This window comes from Sander vitreus, chromosome 9 (assembly GCF_031162955.1).
Source record: "Sander vitreus isolate 19-12246 chromosome 9, sanVit1, whole genome shotgun sequence".
Taxonomy (NCBI): domain Eukaryota; kingdom Metazoa; phylum Chordata; class Actinopteri; order Perciformes; family Percidae; genus Sander; species Sander vitreus.
This window is the reverse complement of record NC_135863.1, coordinates 25,393,615-25,409,778: the sequence shown is the minus strand read 5'-3', so window position 1 is coordinate 25,409,778 and position 16,164 is coordinate 25,393,615. Positions and strand designations below refer to the sequence as shown.

At 40.2% G+C, this 16,164-nt stretch overlaps 1 protein-coding gene across 1 annotated transcript in view; it reads left to right on the top strand.

The window, feature by feature from the left end:
- Positions 1-16,164, top strand: part of mcf2l2 (MCF.2 cell line derived transforming sequence-like 2) — a 272,628-nt gene that overhangs the window by 217,326 nt on the left and 39,138 nt on the right. Inside the window, exons 28-29 of the mRNA XM_078259471.1 lie at positions 6,399-6,494; positions 15,506-15,586. Coding sequence (XP_078115597.1) covers positions 6,399-6,494; positions 15,506-15,586 — 177 coding nt within the window. The remainder of the gene's footprint in view (positions 1-6,398; positions 6,495-15,505; positions 15,587-16,164) is intronic.

The following is a 16,164-nucleotide window of genomic DNA, read 5'->3' as shown; positions in this document are numbered from 1 at the left end:
GTTGCAAAAACATCATACTATGCAAAGATAATCAAAGTGAAGGACAACAAAACACCGGGGCTCTCTTTTCCACTGTTAATGGTCTCCTTAAGCCACCTGATAACATCACCCATCAGGAACTCTGAGGAACGCTGCTCAGTTTTCCTGAACTGTTTTAATACCAAAATTGAGGCAATCCACCAGCAATTAGAATGTTCAATTACTCAGCTGAAACAACCATGCGCACTGAGCACTCAGGGATCATCATACAACAATGAACTCCGTGAATTCAGTCTCCCTGCTGAAAGTACCACCTGTCAGCTGGACCCTCTTCCAACAAGCCTGGTTAAGAGCTGCCTGCCATCTATTGCTCAGATGATTACATCAATACTTTACACCTCTCTTCTCTCTGGCACTGTACCACCATCCTTTAAAACTGCTATTGTCAGACCAAAGCTGAAAAAACCTGGATTGGATTCTGACAACTAACAACTAACAACTACAGGCCTATTTCCAACTTTCCTTTTCTCTCCAAAGTTCTTGAGAAGATAGTTGCAACTCAACTCCAGGATCACCTGAAGGACAATGATCTCTTCGAGCCATTCTAGTGTGGATTTCGTCCTATGCACAGTACTGAAACGGCCATCATTAAGATTACTAATGACCTCCTTTGTGCAGCTGATGATGGACTTATTTCCATTCTGATTCTCCTTGATCTCAGTGCAGCCTTTCATACCATCTCTTACCATCTTCTCCTGGAACGTTTAGCCAATATCGGAGTGCGGGGCAGTGTTCACCAGTAGTTCACCACCTATCTCTCTGGAAGGACACAGTACGTACAAATGCTGAGTTGCAAGTCTGAGAGTAGTGCTGTGACAAGAGGGGTGCCCCAGGGGTCTGTGTTGGGCCCTCTGTTGTTCATTATCTACCTCCTCCCACTTGGCACTATCCACAGGCAAAATGGTGTTCAATTTTACTGTGATGCTGACGACACACAGCTCTACTTATCTACAAAACCCACTGCCACTCTTCCACCAGCTGTAATTACTGCCTGCCTCCATGACATAAACTTGTGGATGACACAAAACTACCTGATACTAAATAGCAGTAAGACTGAGCTGCTAGTGGTTATGGAGTTATATTCCTATCTTTATTCAAGAGCACATTATTTCAATTTGAGAGCATTTCTCACTAATATTACGTTCAGATGTTGTAATAATTTCCCTCAAAACCTTGCTCTCACACTCAAATAGTCACTGCTCGCGTTTGGATTTGCTGTGCTTGTGCTCAAACTTTGTGCTTGGACTCAGATATTTCTCCTTGCACTCAGGCTGATTCTGCGCGCTTGCAAATCTTCTCCTCTCTGATTTTTCCTGCGCTCTCGGATTGTTTGTGTGACAACCCTATCAAAATTCAGCAACCAATAGAATGCCAGCTGTAGTGTTGACCAATGAAATGATCCCTGCCCCGTTGAGGGTGCGTTTGTTTTATGTTAGAACATCCGTTGCGGACGGCTCCTCTGTAACCATGGATGATCTGTAAATCTGTAAATCTGTAAGTTTATTTACCCCCGCCGTCCATCGCTTTATTATTAGCATATGTCAATAATGTGCACAGAATGGTCGACGCTCTTTCACCTGCACCCATCAGGAAACGGGAGAAAGCTTTGAAGTGGGACATATCAAGTTACATACACAACTATGAGGGTGAGTAACATAAATTAAGCACATAGCATATGGCGCTAGCCTAGCTTGATGTCCGTAAACAAATAGCTTTTCTTTATACCGGTAATTTAGCTAGCTAGATTGAACGACATATGACGGACAGTATGTGTGTATTTACAACTGGCATTTAATGACCCCACTTTGTATTTTTTCCTCGTTTGGTTAACCATGTTCCTGGGGATTTGGCTAATTTCAGACATGCTAGCATATAGCCTAGCTTGATGTACGTAAACAAATAGATTTTCTTTATAGTTTAGCTAGATTGAACAACATATGACGGACAGTATCTGTGTATTTAATGACCCCACTTTGTATTTTTTCCTCGTTTGGTTAACCTTGTTCCTGGGGATTTGGCTAATTTCATGTTAGAGCCAATAGTAAAACCTAAACTGTAATATAACTGAAAGAACACCAGAAACTGGATTGTTTGTGTCCGTTTTTGCATCACTGTTGTGTGTTGTTCATCAGAATTTAGTCTTCATTCCTTCATATAACATTAGTTTGAAAATGATGGATTCATATCAGTCTGTATAAAACGTTATAATGTTAAATACAATTTTATCACTATAATAAAAACAGATCTAGAAATGATTTGCTTCTTAAATAGCAGTAAAAAACAAGCATTTTGTTTTCTTATCTTTTCATCCAGTTGGGGTTGAAGGGCTCGACCAATGCTGCATCATAGCAGCACAGTCTTATCACCTGTATGTACTGTATGGCTGGCTACAGACTACAACCATCTGCAGCATCATCAACAGCTGCACTTAAAGTCTCTTGGGGTCATATGGGACTCGGTTGTTCTCCATACTGCATCATACACTATATTATTTTTCTGTTTTGTTATATTAGTAGGATACAGACAACACTAAGAATCATTACTTAATCACAGTATATATTATTCTGGTGTACACTGTTGACTTGACTCACTGCTATTGATTATACGTCACTTTAGCTTGCTACTACCTCATAACTTTACCTTAATTGCTTTTGTATAGTTAATTTATCTTCTACTAGTTGTATATACCTCCTATTTAATTCAATTATTCTTAACTTGTGTTGCAATACCTGAATTATCCATCTTGTGAACACTAGGCTTATCTTATCTTTATTTTAGTTCATATCATAACCCTGCTCACAAACTCACCTGTACCTGGGTCATCTGTTTGCCAATATCAATGTTCCTGCTACAGTAAATCCTACAGGCAAAGTGTACTGCTTCACAGGAGTATGAACCATACGCTGTTTAGGTTTTGTGTCAAATATTGTGCAGTTTGTTATGAATTACTCATTGTTTTGACAAGGTAAATTAAAGCCGTTTAACAACCTGCAAGTGTCCACTCTGGTAAATTTAATTGTACTGTTTGTTTTTTTTATAAAGATTACAGAACATGAAAAACCTATTTGCCTTGATAAGGGTTTTACTTAGTTGCAAATATGAACATGGCTTATCTTATTGCTCTGAAAAACTACAATGATTTAAGAAATATCAGTGATACTTATCAACATTTATTGAATTGATTGTATATGTGGGCAGACATTACAGGCACCTATTCATGTAAGCAGAGAACACAATAGTTCTCTCTTTTATCACTTGGATTATGCAGGTGATGGTGCAGAAACAGGGGTGACGTCCTTGTAGATCTCTGGCACTTTGAGGACAGACAGATCCAGCAACTCTCCTCTGTTGTCTTTGTATAGTGTGCTCCTATTTAAGACAAATTCATAGACATCAACACATAATATATTAGGTGTACATAGCTTTATGAGTGCAGAAGTCCTTGTCAATGCATATGTGACATCCCGACTTGACTACTGTAATTCCATCTTGTCTGGAATCCCTAATAAGCTACGTTTACCTAAGTTTACACCCCTTCCTGCTCACTGAGATCCTCCTCAGCAAGCCTACTGCATGTCCCTAGTGTGAACCTCAGCACCCTGGGAGAGAGGGCTTTCAGCTACACCGCCCCCAAGCTGTGGAATTCACTGCCAGACCACATCAGACACTGCGACTCAATTACTGACTTTTAAAACAGACTTAAAACATATCTCTTCAAGATGGCTTATGGACTGACTTTATTTTTAAATTATGCGATGACTATAATTTTAACTATCTTTTTTTGTGAAGTGACCTTGGGTGTCATGAAAGGCGCTTTAAATAAAATTTATTATTATTATTACTGTCAGCAGTTCAGTTGGACGTAAACTGGTCTGTAGCTAAAGATCTCTCTGGTTACCATGGCGATAACCCACCAAGCCTCGTTCTGAAATCAAGATGGTGGCGCGTGTGTATAAAGCGAATAGGTTGTCTCGGGTGACTTTTCTGAACAATGCTGTCATGAAAATCCAAGCATCGTCTCCCTCAATTCCTTCTGATATTCCAACCACCCAGAGGTTCTGTCGTTTAGAAAGCGAAACCAGGTCTCTGATGCAAGTTGCAGCTTTTCATTGATCTGTGTGGTGGACTGCAGTTTAGCCTTAAGCATGGCCACATCAAGCTCCAGAGTGGTGATGTCGCCTGAGTGTGTACTGAGTGCCTTTTCCATTTTGGAGATGGTGGCGGTGTGTGCGGCAAAAGTGTCCTCTATCTTTTGGAGAGATGCCTGAATTGGAATCAATGCGGCGTACAGGGAGCTCTGGCAGTGTCATAGTAAAGCTCCTTATGTCTAAATGAGCTGAGCGTAACAAAATCATGGGTGTATATGTTTTAAAATAATAAGAATATGGAAGCGAAAAAACGTGCATCTGCTCACTCCATCGCCAGAACCAGAATGCTATTGAGACATTTTTAAACCTTAATATACTGTTTGACAACGTACACATTAATTGTTGGCAAAAACAATGCTTGTGCACGCTTTCAAACACCAGCTATTAGAACTATCCACTGCAACAAGCAGCGAGGCAGAAACATTTCTTCAACAAACTGCAACATTACTAAATTATATTTCCAGTGTTAAACATGTATTACACATGGAAGGCATTGTGCCAATACACACATTCAGAAATGAGGGATTTTAACTTAAGCTAGGGGTCTCTTAATTGAAACCATTAATCGAAAACACAGACTTTTGATGATGTATTGAAGTTGTGTGGGATTATAGGAGCGGTTGTCTTTTTATTTTTAACCACCATTGCCGATTAAAATCTGTTTATGGACAAGTTAATCTATCAAAGGTTCTTTCACGTTACATTTAGTAATGTTTATTCATGTCATGTCATTCTAGTCAAATAGCTGTAGTCTTTCCCACTTAAATACTTTCATCTTGATTCTATTTATAGTGGTAGCTGACTGGTTAGCAAGCAGGCAAGCTAACATTAGCCAGCAGCTAAAACCACAATATCACAATAGATTTCACATGTTGGTGTCCCCTCGGATGTTTTATAGCGCCCGGGGGAAAGGGGTTTGTTGTAACGTTACTCCTCGCCGCTGGGAAACTTACTTTGCTGGTGGGGCCAAGGTTGGCATCTCCGGGGTGGACCAGAGACGTCTGGATGGCTGCTGTTGCAGCTTAATTTTGGCCAGATGCAGGTGCAAGCACCTGGAGTCTAAAATGGTCTGTTTTTGACAAATCATTAAACTTTCTGTTAGTGCAGTTAACATCGTTAGCACCCGACGCTGGAGTTTGTGCTGGCTGGGTTTTCTGGCTGTAGCCTGGGGGCTAACTGTGGTTATTTCCCACGTGCTCTTCTTTATTATTCTTTTTACTATAATTGCCACTGTTCATTATACCGACTGTTATAATTATTATGAATCATATTTCTGTGTCTCTGTGTCCGCCTATGGCCGCCTACCAAGAGCCTGGTTTCTGCCTGAGGTTTTTACCTGTTTAAAGTTAGGAGGAAGGAGGAAGGTAGGAAGGTTTTCCTTGCCACTGTCACACCAAATACTTGCTCTTGGGGGGAATTGTTGGCTCTCTGTAAATTAGAGTGTGGTCTAGACCTACTCTATCTATAAAATTGTTCTAAGATAAATTCAATTTATTTTCAAATTAAAGATTTGAAATATAAATAAAATTAAATTGAATTTCTCTCTCATTAGGACCCACCTTCTCCTTGACTCGCTGTCAGCTGCTCATATTATGGTGCCTTCTTCTAAATTAAAAAAACATTACAAACATCAAAGTAAAACTAGAAATCCCAAGATTGCATAAATTTGGTGTTGCGCCGTTATTTCTGAGAATAGGAAGTGTCAGCAAGTTTCACTCGGATATTTTGTCCAATAGGCAAACGATAAACAGCGTGACATTTGTTTAAGTTTGGTGCACAAAGTGCAGTGTGAACACTAACAAACCAAATGAAAAATGCAACGTTGTTGCAACTTCCAACAGCCCCAAATCACCGAGTCTACTGAACTAGCATGTGAGAGTGCCCTAAGTGAATCATTCAGGTCAACAGAAATAGTGACTTAATTTATATTATATATCAATATTGAATGATAACAAAAAATACTTGATAAACTTTTGTCATATCGGTTAGCTCTGGATTTTATTCAACTAAAGTTCTTAATTTATCACTAATGCATTGAGTAAGTTTGGCATATTTTGTGAAATGAAAACTACTACCAAACATACAAACTCATCGGTACTGAAACTCATGTATCATATTGGCACCAATATAGAACATTTTCAGACTCTCAAGACCTACTCTTCTTCTTTCTCTGCTGTACTAAGCCCTGTTCCCTCTTGCTTTCCCACTCAGTTGAGGCTTCTGCCAGTCTATCAGGCCACTCGGCTGCTTATGCTAGGAAACGCTTCACCTTGGAGGGACTTTCCAACAGGAGGTCGCTTCCAGCAGGTAACAGTACAATTGACACTTCTAGTGTTCACTTATGATACCTTCATCATAACATCATCATCACTGGCATCTTTGTCAACACCATCTGTTTTTTGTTCTCTTCATCTGTTTCTGTTTTGGTTAACATCTTTATCAAAATTATAACCGTCATCGTCCTGAACTGCTACAGCAGCTATCTTGCCTCCTAGTTAAGTCTTTACTCTCCAGTCACAAAACTGCTGCTGTATTTTTCTTTCCATAAATGTTATATGGATTTCTGTGGCAGTGTGTATCTCGTTGTCTCTTAATGCATTTCAGCACCCACAATGTGTCAGTATAATAAAGGCCATATCTCCCTCTACTCCCCTTTCTCTGCTTTAATCTGTTTATGTCAGTATACTTTGCATCTCCCCGTATTACACTAAGAAAACTATGATATAGGGGAGAAAGTTATGGAGTGCTGTTGAAGAGATAGCATTTAAAGACAGTGAGACAGCAGGAGATAAACAGATAGATAAAATGAGAGAGAATCTGCCGGAGTCCATGGTAATGGATCACCCAGTGGTGATACCCGGGCAAGGCTAATTTGTGCAGCGCAACACTGCGCTGAATGTCATCCTCTAATATTCAAGCCCTCTTGACATTTGGAAGCGTATTAACATCTTTGGAGGATGGGCCTTGATTCCAAGTTCTGCTTTCTACGTGGCCAGTCTTTTTTTGTCATTAAAGTATTTATTTATTTTTCAACAAATAATACAAACAACTTACAAATGACAACAAAACAAAAAACAAAACACAAAAAGGCAGTCGAAACTAAACTTAAAGGACAACACCCCTCTGTTATATTGTTTGTGATTTTATCAACTGCGATGTGTTTCAACACATGCTTAACAGTATCAAGCCCTTAATATATGAAAAGAAATAGTCCCATACTAAATGGAACTTCCCTTTAACACTGTTCTTCCTGGCAATCAAATATTCGTAGGATGCAGTCAGCATCAGTTGAGTCCAACCTGTGAGCCCCGGCATGTATGCGCTCTTCCAGTTCCTCAGTATCAGCCTTGCTGCAGTGATGAGACCTGCGGTTATTAGCGCATGCTGACCTTTGTTGACTCCTTGTGGCAAAAGTGTGCTATCTCCCAGGAGACAGAACAGTGGAGATTCCGGTAACTTTTGTCCCAACCAATCTCCCAGAAAGGTAATACCACAGGACATTCCCAAAAGGCATGTAAAAATTATTTCCCTTACACTTCCAACACCTTTTGTCTTCTACTAAGCCCATTCTGAAAAGCTTCATAGGAGTATAGTAGTATCTATGTATGATTTTGTAATGAGCACATTTGCTTCTAATATCCCTAGTGGCCCAGCCAACCTTGGAAACTATATTATGCCATTTCTCCTTACCTATGTCACATTCTAAATCCCTTTGCCATATTAAACTAAGATTCTCAGTATTCACACTTTGTAATTCCATTATATTTTTGTAAAATGTTGAAGCACTATGCATCGTACTTGGCAAATCAAAAAGGTTTTGCAACATATTAGATTCCTCTATACTTCTGTTAAGTGGGAACACACTTCGCACACTGCTCCTTAGTTGTAGATATTTCCAAAATTCACCCCTCCCCTCCAAAAGAAATTGATCCACTAGCTCCTGATATGACTTAAAAACTGCATCCTTATATAGATCATCAATCACACATACACCGTTCCTCTGCCAAGAATCCCAACAAAATGAGTGTTTACCTATCACGATACGTGGATTATCCCATATGGAAGAATACCCCTGCTTGTATTGTGATTTCCCCATCAACCTATGCACCTCAGACCACACCCATTGAGAATCCTTCAGAATGGGATTTTTTCCCCCCTCTACCACCTTAATCGAGCCTGTATGGGTCTGGAGGGAGCCACCATGGCATGGATTGGATAAAGATAGAAATCTAATCTAGTAATAATCCTTGTCTTTTTTCCATTCCACAAATAATCTTTAACCATTTGATTATATTGTTTGTATATGCACTAGGAACAATTACTGGCAGCATCATTGATATATAATTAAATTGTGGTGCTGTCACCATCTTAATAGTAATTAATAGTAATTAATTTTGCCCCACAAGGTGAGATTAATTATCTTCCATCTTTCCAGATTATTTTTCACCTCTTGAAGTAATGGCATTAAATTATTTTCTATTATATCAGACAGACCAGCAGTTAACTTTAATCCTAGGTATTTCATTCCCACTGGGATCCATCTAAATTGAAAGTTAGAGATCTCTGACTGAGAGCAAGACCTAGATACAGGCATCACCTCCGATTTCTGCCAATTAATTTTATATCCAGATATTCGAGAAAATGTTTCAATCTTATTTAGGATTATGGGAATAGAATTAGCCGGGTCCGAAATAAGCAGCAAAATATCATCCGCATATAAAAACAATTTATGTTCCGTCCCACCACCCCACACCCCTTTAATACCTGTATCTGCTCTTAGAGCTACAGCTTATGATTCCAGGAATATGGTGAAGAGCAGCGGACTCAATGAATCCCCCTGTTTCGGGCCTCTCATGAGGCCAAAGAAGGGAGATTTCAGGCCATTCGTTAGAACAGATGCCTTAGGGGACAAGTAAATAATCTTAATCCATTTAATGAAATCCCCTCCAAATCCAAACACCCTCAATGTATAAAAGAGGTAAGCCAGTTCTACTCCGTCATACGCTTTTTCTGCGTCCAATGAGAGCGCTGCGGTGGATGTGTCCGCATCACGACTTGCCCACATAAGATGTAATAACCGCCTAACATTATCTGATGAAGAGCGCCCTTTAACAAAACCCACTTGATCTGCATGCACTATATATGGCATAGATGTTTCTATTCTTGTGGTAAGCACTTTAGTAAGAATTTTGCCATCAACATCTATTAAACTTATGGGTCTATAGCTCCCCGGGGTCTGTAGGGTCTCTGTCTTTCTTCAGGATCAAAGTAATTAAAGCCTCATTAAACGTATCTGGTAGTTGCCCCAAATCAAATGACTCTTTATATACTTTTGTCAGTATGAGTGCCAATAAGTCAATATATTTCCTATAATATTCAACTGGTAGCCCGTCTAGCCCCGGTGACTTTCCTGTTTTCAGTGACACTATTGCATCTTTAACTTCTCCTTCGGTAATAGCTCCCTCCATCTGTCTTACTTGTCATTCTGACAGTTTTGGGATATTTATATTAGCGAAAAAGGCTTCAAATTGCTCTTCTGATGGATCTACTTCTGATTTATACAGCTTCACATAAAAGTCTTTAAATACCTCATTAATGTCCTTTGTATTTGTTACTAGTTCCCCATTTGTATTTTTAATTGCCGGTATTATAAAGCTAGCATCTTGTTTTTTTAATTGCCTAGCCAATAATTTACTGGCCTTTTCCCCACTCTCATATAAGTTACTTTTCATTCTAAACATAGCATATTCTACCTTCTTACTGTACAACTCATTTAACTGGAATTTTAATTCACTTACTCTTCTTAGATGGTCCTCAGTATGATTATCCGCCAGTTCTTTTTCTTTCTTTTTTTTCCAGTCTTTTTTCTTCTTACTTGAGTGAGCTATTATTTTGCCTCTTATATAGGCCTTAGAGGCCTCCCACACTGATCCTAATCTCTCAATTGATCCTATGTTAGTGTCAAAAAACATTTTAAGATCTTCCCCTAATAAATTGGAAAAAGTTTCATCCTGAAGCAATGACACATTCATCCTCCATCTATTAGATTTAATAAAGTCTAAAGCCAAATGTACCCCCCATTGCACAGTAGCATGGTCCGTTAATGCAATGGGTCCAATTGTACAGTCTACCATTCCTTCTACCAGGTCTTTGGATATCAGGAAATAATCTAAGCGGCTGTGACTTTTATGCATATTTGAATAAAACGTATATTCTCTATCTCTGGGATGTACTAGCCTCCAAATATCCACCAGGCCCAGGTCTCTCATCATTAGATGTATGGCTCTTCTGTCTCTCGGCAAACTATTTGTGAAGGACGTTTTATCCAAACCCCCATCTTGTACCTGGTTATAGTCGCCAGAAATTATAGTGTGGCCGTCCACTATTTCCCATCCACTATCATTTTATTAACCTTATGAAAAAAGGCCAGCTCTTCTTTATTTGGGGCATATATATTACATATATTAACCTTAACTCCATTTATTTTAGCCTCAACACATATTATCCTCCCTTCATTATCTTTATGTTGTCTCAGCATGACAAAATTCAAATTTTTATGTAGAAATATTGCAACCCCACATTCATTGCTAGTATAAGAGCTATGGTATACCTGTCCCACCCATCCTGTCTTAAATTAAGCTATTTCTGTATCCACCAGATGTGTTTCCTGTAACAGGGCCACATCTGCTTGTTGAGATCTAAGACAGGACAAACATTTCTTCCTTTTAGCAGGGTTATGTGATCCATTTATATTAAATTATTATAAACCTTACCAAATTAACCATATCTTAAGCCCATTTATACTCCAGCATATTGAGTTATCCAAAACCTACACATTACATAATCAATCACATCACTTAATACTAATCATTTAGGGTGTTGTCCAACTGCCAACCTTACCAAACAAATGTAATGTGCCCCAAATTTTGCACACAAAACACTCTTCCACAAAACCAACCAAACCAAAAAAAGAAGAAAAAAAAACATCCATGGGTGAGAAAAAACCATCCACCTAAAAACCACGGATGCAAAAACCTTCACTCCTACCTCCCCGTTATCCTAAAGAGAAGGAAGAAAACCAAAACTACCCCAACTAGTTCGTGAGTCGCGTTCAGTGACCAACCCAAAGAACCCCCCGCCAACCCCCTCACACCATTATTCAAAACTACTATCCTTATTACCAATGCTTTCCAACAGGTGGCATCGGACTGCCACGGACAGCCCCCCTTGATGAAACACAGTGCCGTCTTCGTTTATCATTCACAGTAAACAGACTTATACCTCCCCACTTAGAACGTGTACATTTACCTATTTACGGTTTCCCACAGGTCAGTATGAACACATTCTCTCTTATCATGATACTGGTCTTTCATGTTTCAACACGTCCTTCCCTTATGTCTCAGGTAAAAACAGAGCCAGGTAGCCTATATCTGTCATCGGGCAGCCTGTCAACAGTCCGTCATCCATTTGGCATATTCATTCTTGTTCTTCTCCATCCTGCGCGTCGCCGGCGCTGGAGGCTCCAGCAGCCTCTTTATTCAGAAATGCCAGTGCTTTGCGGTGATCGTCAAATCTCATCCTCTTTCCTTTCCAGGTGAAGCGCATTTGTGCCGATGGTGCCACAGTGAACCGCACGTCCAGAGAGTGCAACTCACCTCCGAAAACTTTTTCCTCTTCTCCGCCCACTCCCATGGCAGATCTTGGAAAAAAGAAAGCTTGCACCCTTTCCACTCCACTCCTTGCATCCTATACTTCCGTTTTGCAGCAGCGAATACTTTCTCCTTCTCCAAGAAGCACAAGAAGCGGATGACAATAGGTCTCAGTGAGCGATTTTCATCCACCACTGGTCCGCCGGGGACCCGATGCACTCTCTGTAACTGTGCTTGGTCCACTGGCACGCCCACAGCCTCGACAATGATGTTTCACACATATCTCCTGTTTTCCCTCTTCCAACTTCTCTTTCAAACCAACCAGAACCAGATTCTGGCGTCTGTCCCGAAAGTTGGCATCCTGCTGGGCCGCCTGAAGCACTGAGCACTTGTTGACATTTCTCTCCACTATTTGCTGAAGGCCAACATTTTCATCTTCCAAATCAGATATCCACATTGTCCTTTTTAACTTGGTCAATATCAGCTTGCAATACCAGTAGTAACTTACTAACATGCCCAAGCTCGTCCATAGCTTTTCCGAGCGATTTTTGCATAGCAGACAGGACGCTTGTATCCATGCTTCGTTTATCACCACCTGGACCAGCTGAAGCAGTTTCTTCTTCTTGTTTGTCACCGTCCTGTATGTCCGCCATGTTGTTAGCGTTACTTCGCAGCGTTCTAGGGGGCCGTTGACTTTGCCCCGTTGCCATCTAAAACTTATATGTGTTACACCGTGCCAAAGGAAAGTTCTCAATCACACTTTTATCACTTTAGAGTAAACTCTATCACATTTCGAGGTTTTGGGTTATTCTGTTGGGAGCTCCGTGGGCGGCCATGTTCTTCAGCGTGCTCACGTGACTCTTACATGGCCAGTCTTCAAGCCACACATGCCCCTAATCAGACTGATAAGCAAGGTGGGCAGTTAACCCACCAACCTCTCTTCACATTAAAAGCCTTCCAGCAGCTTTAAGGCCATACTTTCTTCTGGTATGCAATATCTGCAAAATGGTTGCATTTGACAGCTTAACACCAAATTAAAACACTGCAAATCAATAATAATCAAAGAATGACAACATTTGTTTTAAAAAGTGAAACCCAGAGCAAGCAGCAAATTGGTGAGTATGACATGACTTCACAACTTCTTCTTTAAGAGGCTCCTCTGTCCTCCACTCGTTACCTGTATTAATGGCACCTGTTTGAACTTGTTATCAGTATAAAAGACACCTGTCCACAACCTCAAACAGTCACACTCCAAACTCCACTATGGCCAAGACCAAAGAGCTGTCAAAGGACACCAGAAACACCTGCACCAGGCTGGGAAGAATAGGTAAGCAGCTTGGTGTGAAGAAATCAACTGTGGGAGCAATTATAAGAAATTCTATAAGAAAATGGAAGACATACAAGACCACTAATAATCTCCCTCGATCCGGGGCTCCACGCAAGATCTCACCCCCTGGGGTCAAAATGATCACAAGAACGGTGAGCAAAAATCCCAGAACCACATGGGGGGACCTAGTGAATGACCTGCAGAGAGCTGGGACCAAAGTAACAAAGGCTACCATCAGTAACACACTACGCCGCCAGGGACTCAAATCCTGCAGTGCCAGACGTGTCCCCCTGCTTAAGCCAGTACATGTCCAGGCCCGTCTGGAGTTTGCTAGAGAGCATTTGGATGATCCAGAAGAGGATTGGGAGAATGTCATATGGTCAGATGAAACCAAAATAGAACTTTTTGGTAAAAACTCAACTCGTCGTGTTTGGAGGGGAAAGAATGCTGAGTTGCATCCAAAGAACACCATACCTACTGTGAAGCATGGGGGTGGAAACATCATGCTTTGGGGCTGTTTTTCTGCAAAGGGACCAGGACGACTGATCCGTGTAAAGGAAAGAATGAATGGGGCCATGTATCGTGAGATTTTGAGTGAAAACCTCCTTCCATCAGCAAGGGCATTGAAGATGAAACATGGCTGGGTCTTTCAGCATGACAATGATCCCAAACACACCGCCCGGACAACGAAGGAGTGGCTTCGTAAGAAGCATTTCAAGGTCCTGGAGTGGCCTAGCCAGTCTCCAGATCTCAACCCCATAGAAAATCTTTGGAGGGAGTTGAAAGTCCGTGTTGCCCAGCGACAGCCCCAAAACATCACTGCTCTAGAGGAGATTTGCATGGAGGAATGGGCCAAAATACCAGCAACAGTGTGTGAAAACCTTGTGAAGACTTACAGAAAACGTTTGACCTCTGTCATTGCCAACAAAGGGTATATAACAAAATACTGAGATGAACTTTTGTTATTGACCAAATACTTATTTTCCACCATAATTTGCAAATAAATTCATTAAAAATCCTACAATGTGATTTTCTGGATTTTTCTTTCTCATTTTGTCTCCCATAGTTGAAGTGTACCTATAGTGAAAATTACAGGCCTCTCTCATCTTTTTAAGTGGGAGAACTTGCAGAATTGGTGGCTGACTAAATACTTTTTTGCCCCACTGTACAATGGGTAATACAGCACCGTAAAGAAAAGACCTTTACAACAGCCGGTGTGGTAAAAACACCACTGCTTTTGTCCAAAGCGGCAGCTAGAATCAACACAAACGGAAAGTTACATATAGCCACTTTAAGTACATGGGCACATGTTGATCCTGTACTGAAGTCATGAAAAATGTGATATTTGTCGTTTCATCATAAAATTAAACTTTTAACCCCTTTCAACATATTCTAATAGCCCAAACAAATTTGCTAAAAAAAACTATAGCCTACTATATGTACCCCTTATGGTAGCCATGCAGAGGTTTTAAAATATTTGTTCCCAAGAGACATACTGCCACCTCAATATAATGTATTACGATGGATGGATTTCTTTTGTGCTGAAAATGCTGAAAATGACATATAAAGAAATTAACAGAAATGTGTCTTAAGAAGCAATGCCCAATGAAAATATTGTATTGTACTGTTTTCTTCTGTTTTGTATTTGGGAGATTTTACTTTTAAATGTATAATTAGATACATATTCTGATGAAACAACACATGTCACATTTAATTACTTCAATACAGTATCAACTATCTACCAGTTAACAATCCTCTAGGGTTTACTAACTAGCTTTTCCGGAGCTTGCAATTGCATATCATGGTCGTTCTTAATAGTTGGATGGAGTTTGCGTTGGATTTATGATACAATCTTCTTCCCATTAATGACCACCTGTTATCACATGACCAGCGTTTCATAGTTGTCATGGAGAGTTGTCATCACTAAGCAAACTCCATCCACGGGGGAAGACCATGAGATGAGGTTAAAAGCTTCAATGAAAATAGTAGGTAAAAACTGAATTTTAGTTTTTCTTACATTATTTAATGCATTTCCTGCTTCCTGTTTTCATGGATTTCATCTTGTAAGTCTTTTAATGCATTTGATAACTGAATCTTTATAATTGTATTAGAAAGTTAAAAGCCTTGTGTTTTAATGTAAAGATGGGTGTCAGGAAGAGAGGTATTGAACCAATAACCTCTTCGCCTTGTTTTTTCTTTCATTTGAAATCTATATAACACCCATCCTCTTATGCTTTTCATTTCTTCTCCCTTTCCCTCCCTTTACTTCATTTCACTCTTTCTGTCTCTGCTTCCGGGTTTCTTCATGCCTCTTCCTCCTCCTGACTCCTCTGCGGCTATAGAGCCTGCCGTTAAGGAGGCAGTGGTCCCCCGTCGCTTCTCTCTCGCCTCCTCTTCCTCCTTCGCCACACGACGCACAAAAGGTACCTGATTAACAAGTCTTCCTGCCTCCACGTTTTGCTATTTCTTGCTTTTACACTCAGTCTTATTATGTTCACATTCACTACTCTTACACACATACATCAAACTAATGACATACTGTAAACAAAGTTGTGCAGCTCAATGGTGCAGTGTTAATCAAAAAGGTGGGTACCTGCACAGTAAGGGGTCCGTGTATCTTTTGGTCATTTGATTTTCCTTTTATAAACAGGTATTAAAAAACTAAAATTATTATATACATATTTTAAATGAGCAAGGTAAATGTAAAAGTTAAGTGGGTAAAATGTAGATTAATGCTTCTGCAACGATGCCTGCCACCATGGTTTGGGATGGCGCTATCAGTTTTAATCGCTTTAAACTGCCGCATTGCAGAGTAGCAGCAATTAGCTAGCCAGTGGGACATGAAAGGAGGGACTCCCTCGCATGCACTCGCGTGCACTAACATGCACGTGTGGCCGGTTGGGCTACCAAAACAAAGAACAGAGAAGCTAGGATTACAACACACAGAGAGGGATGTGACTTAGAAGGGTAAAATGTATGTACAAAAAGTACATTTTTGGCC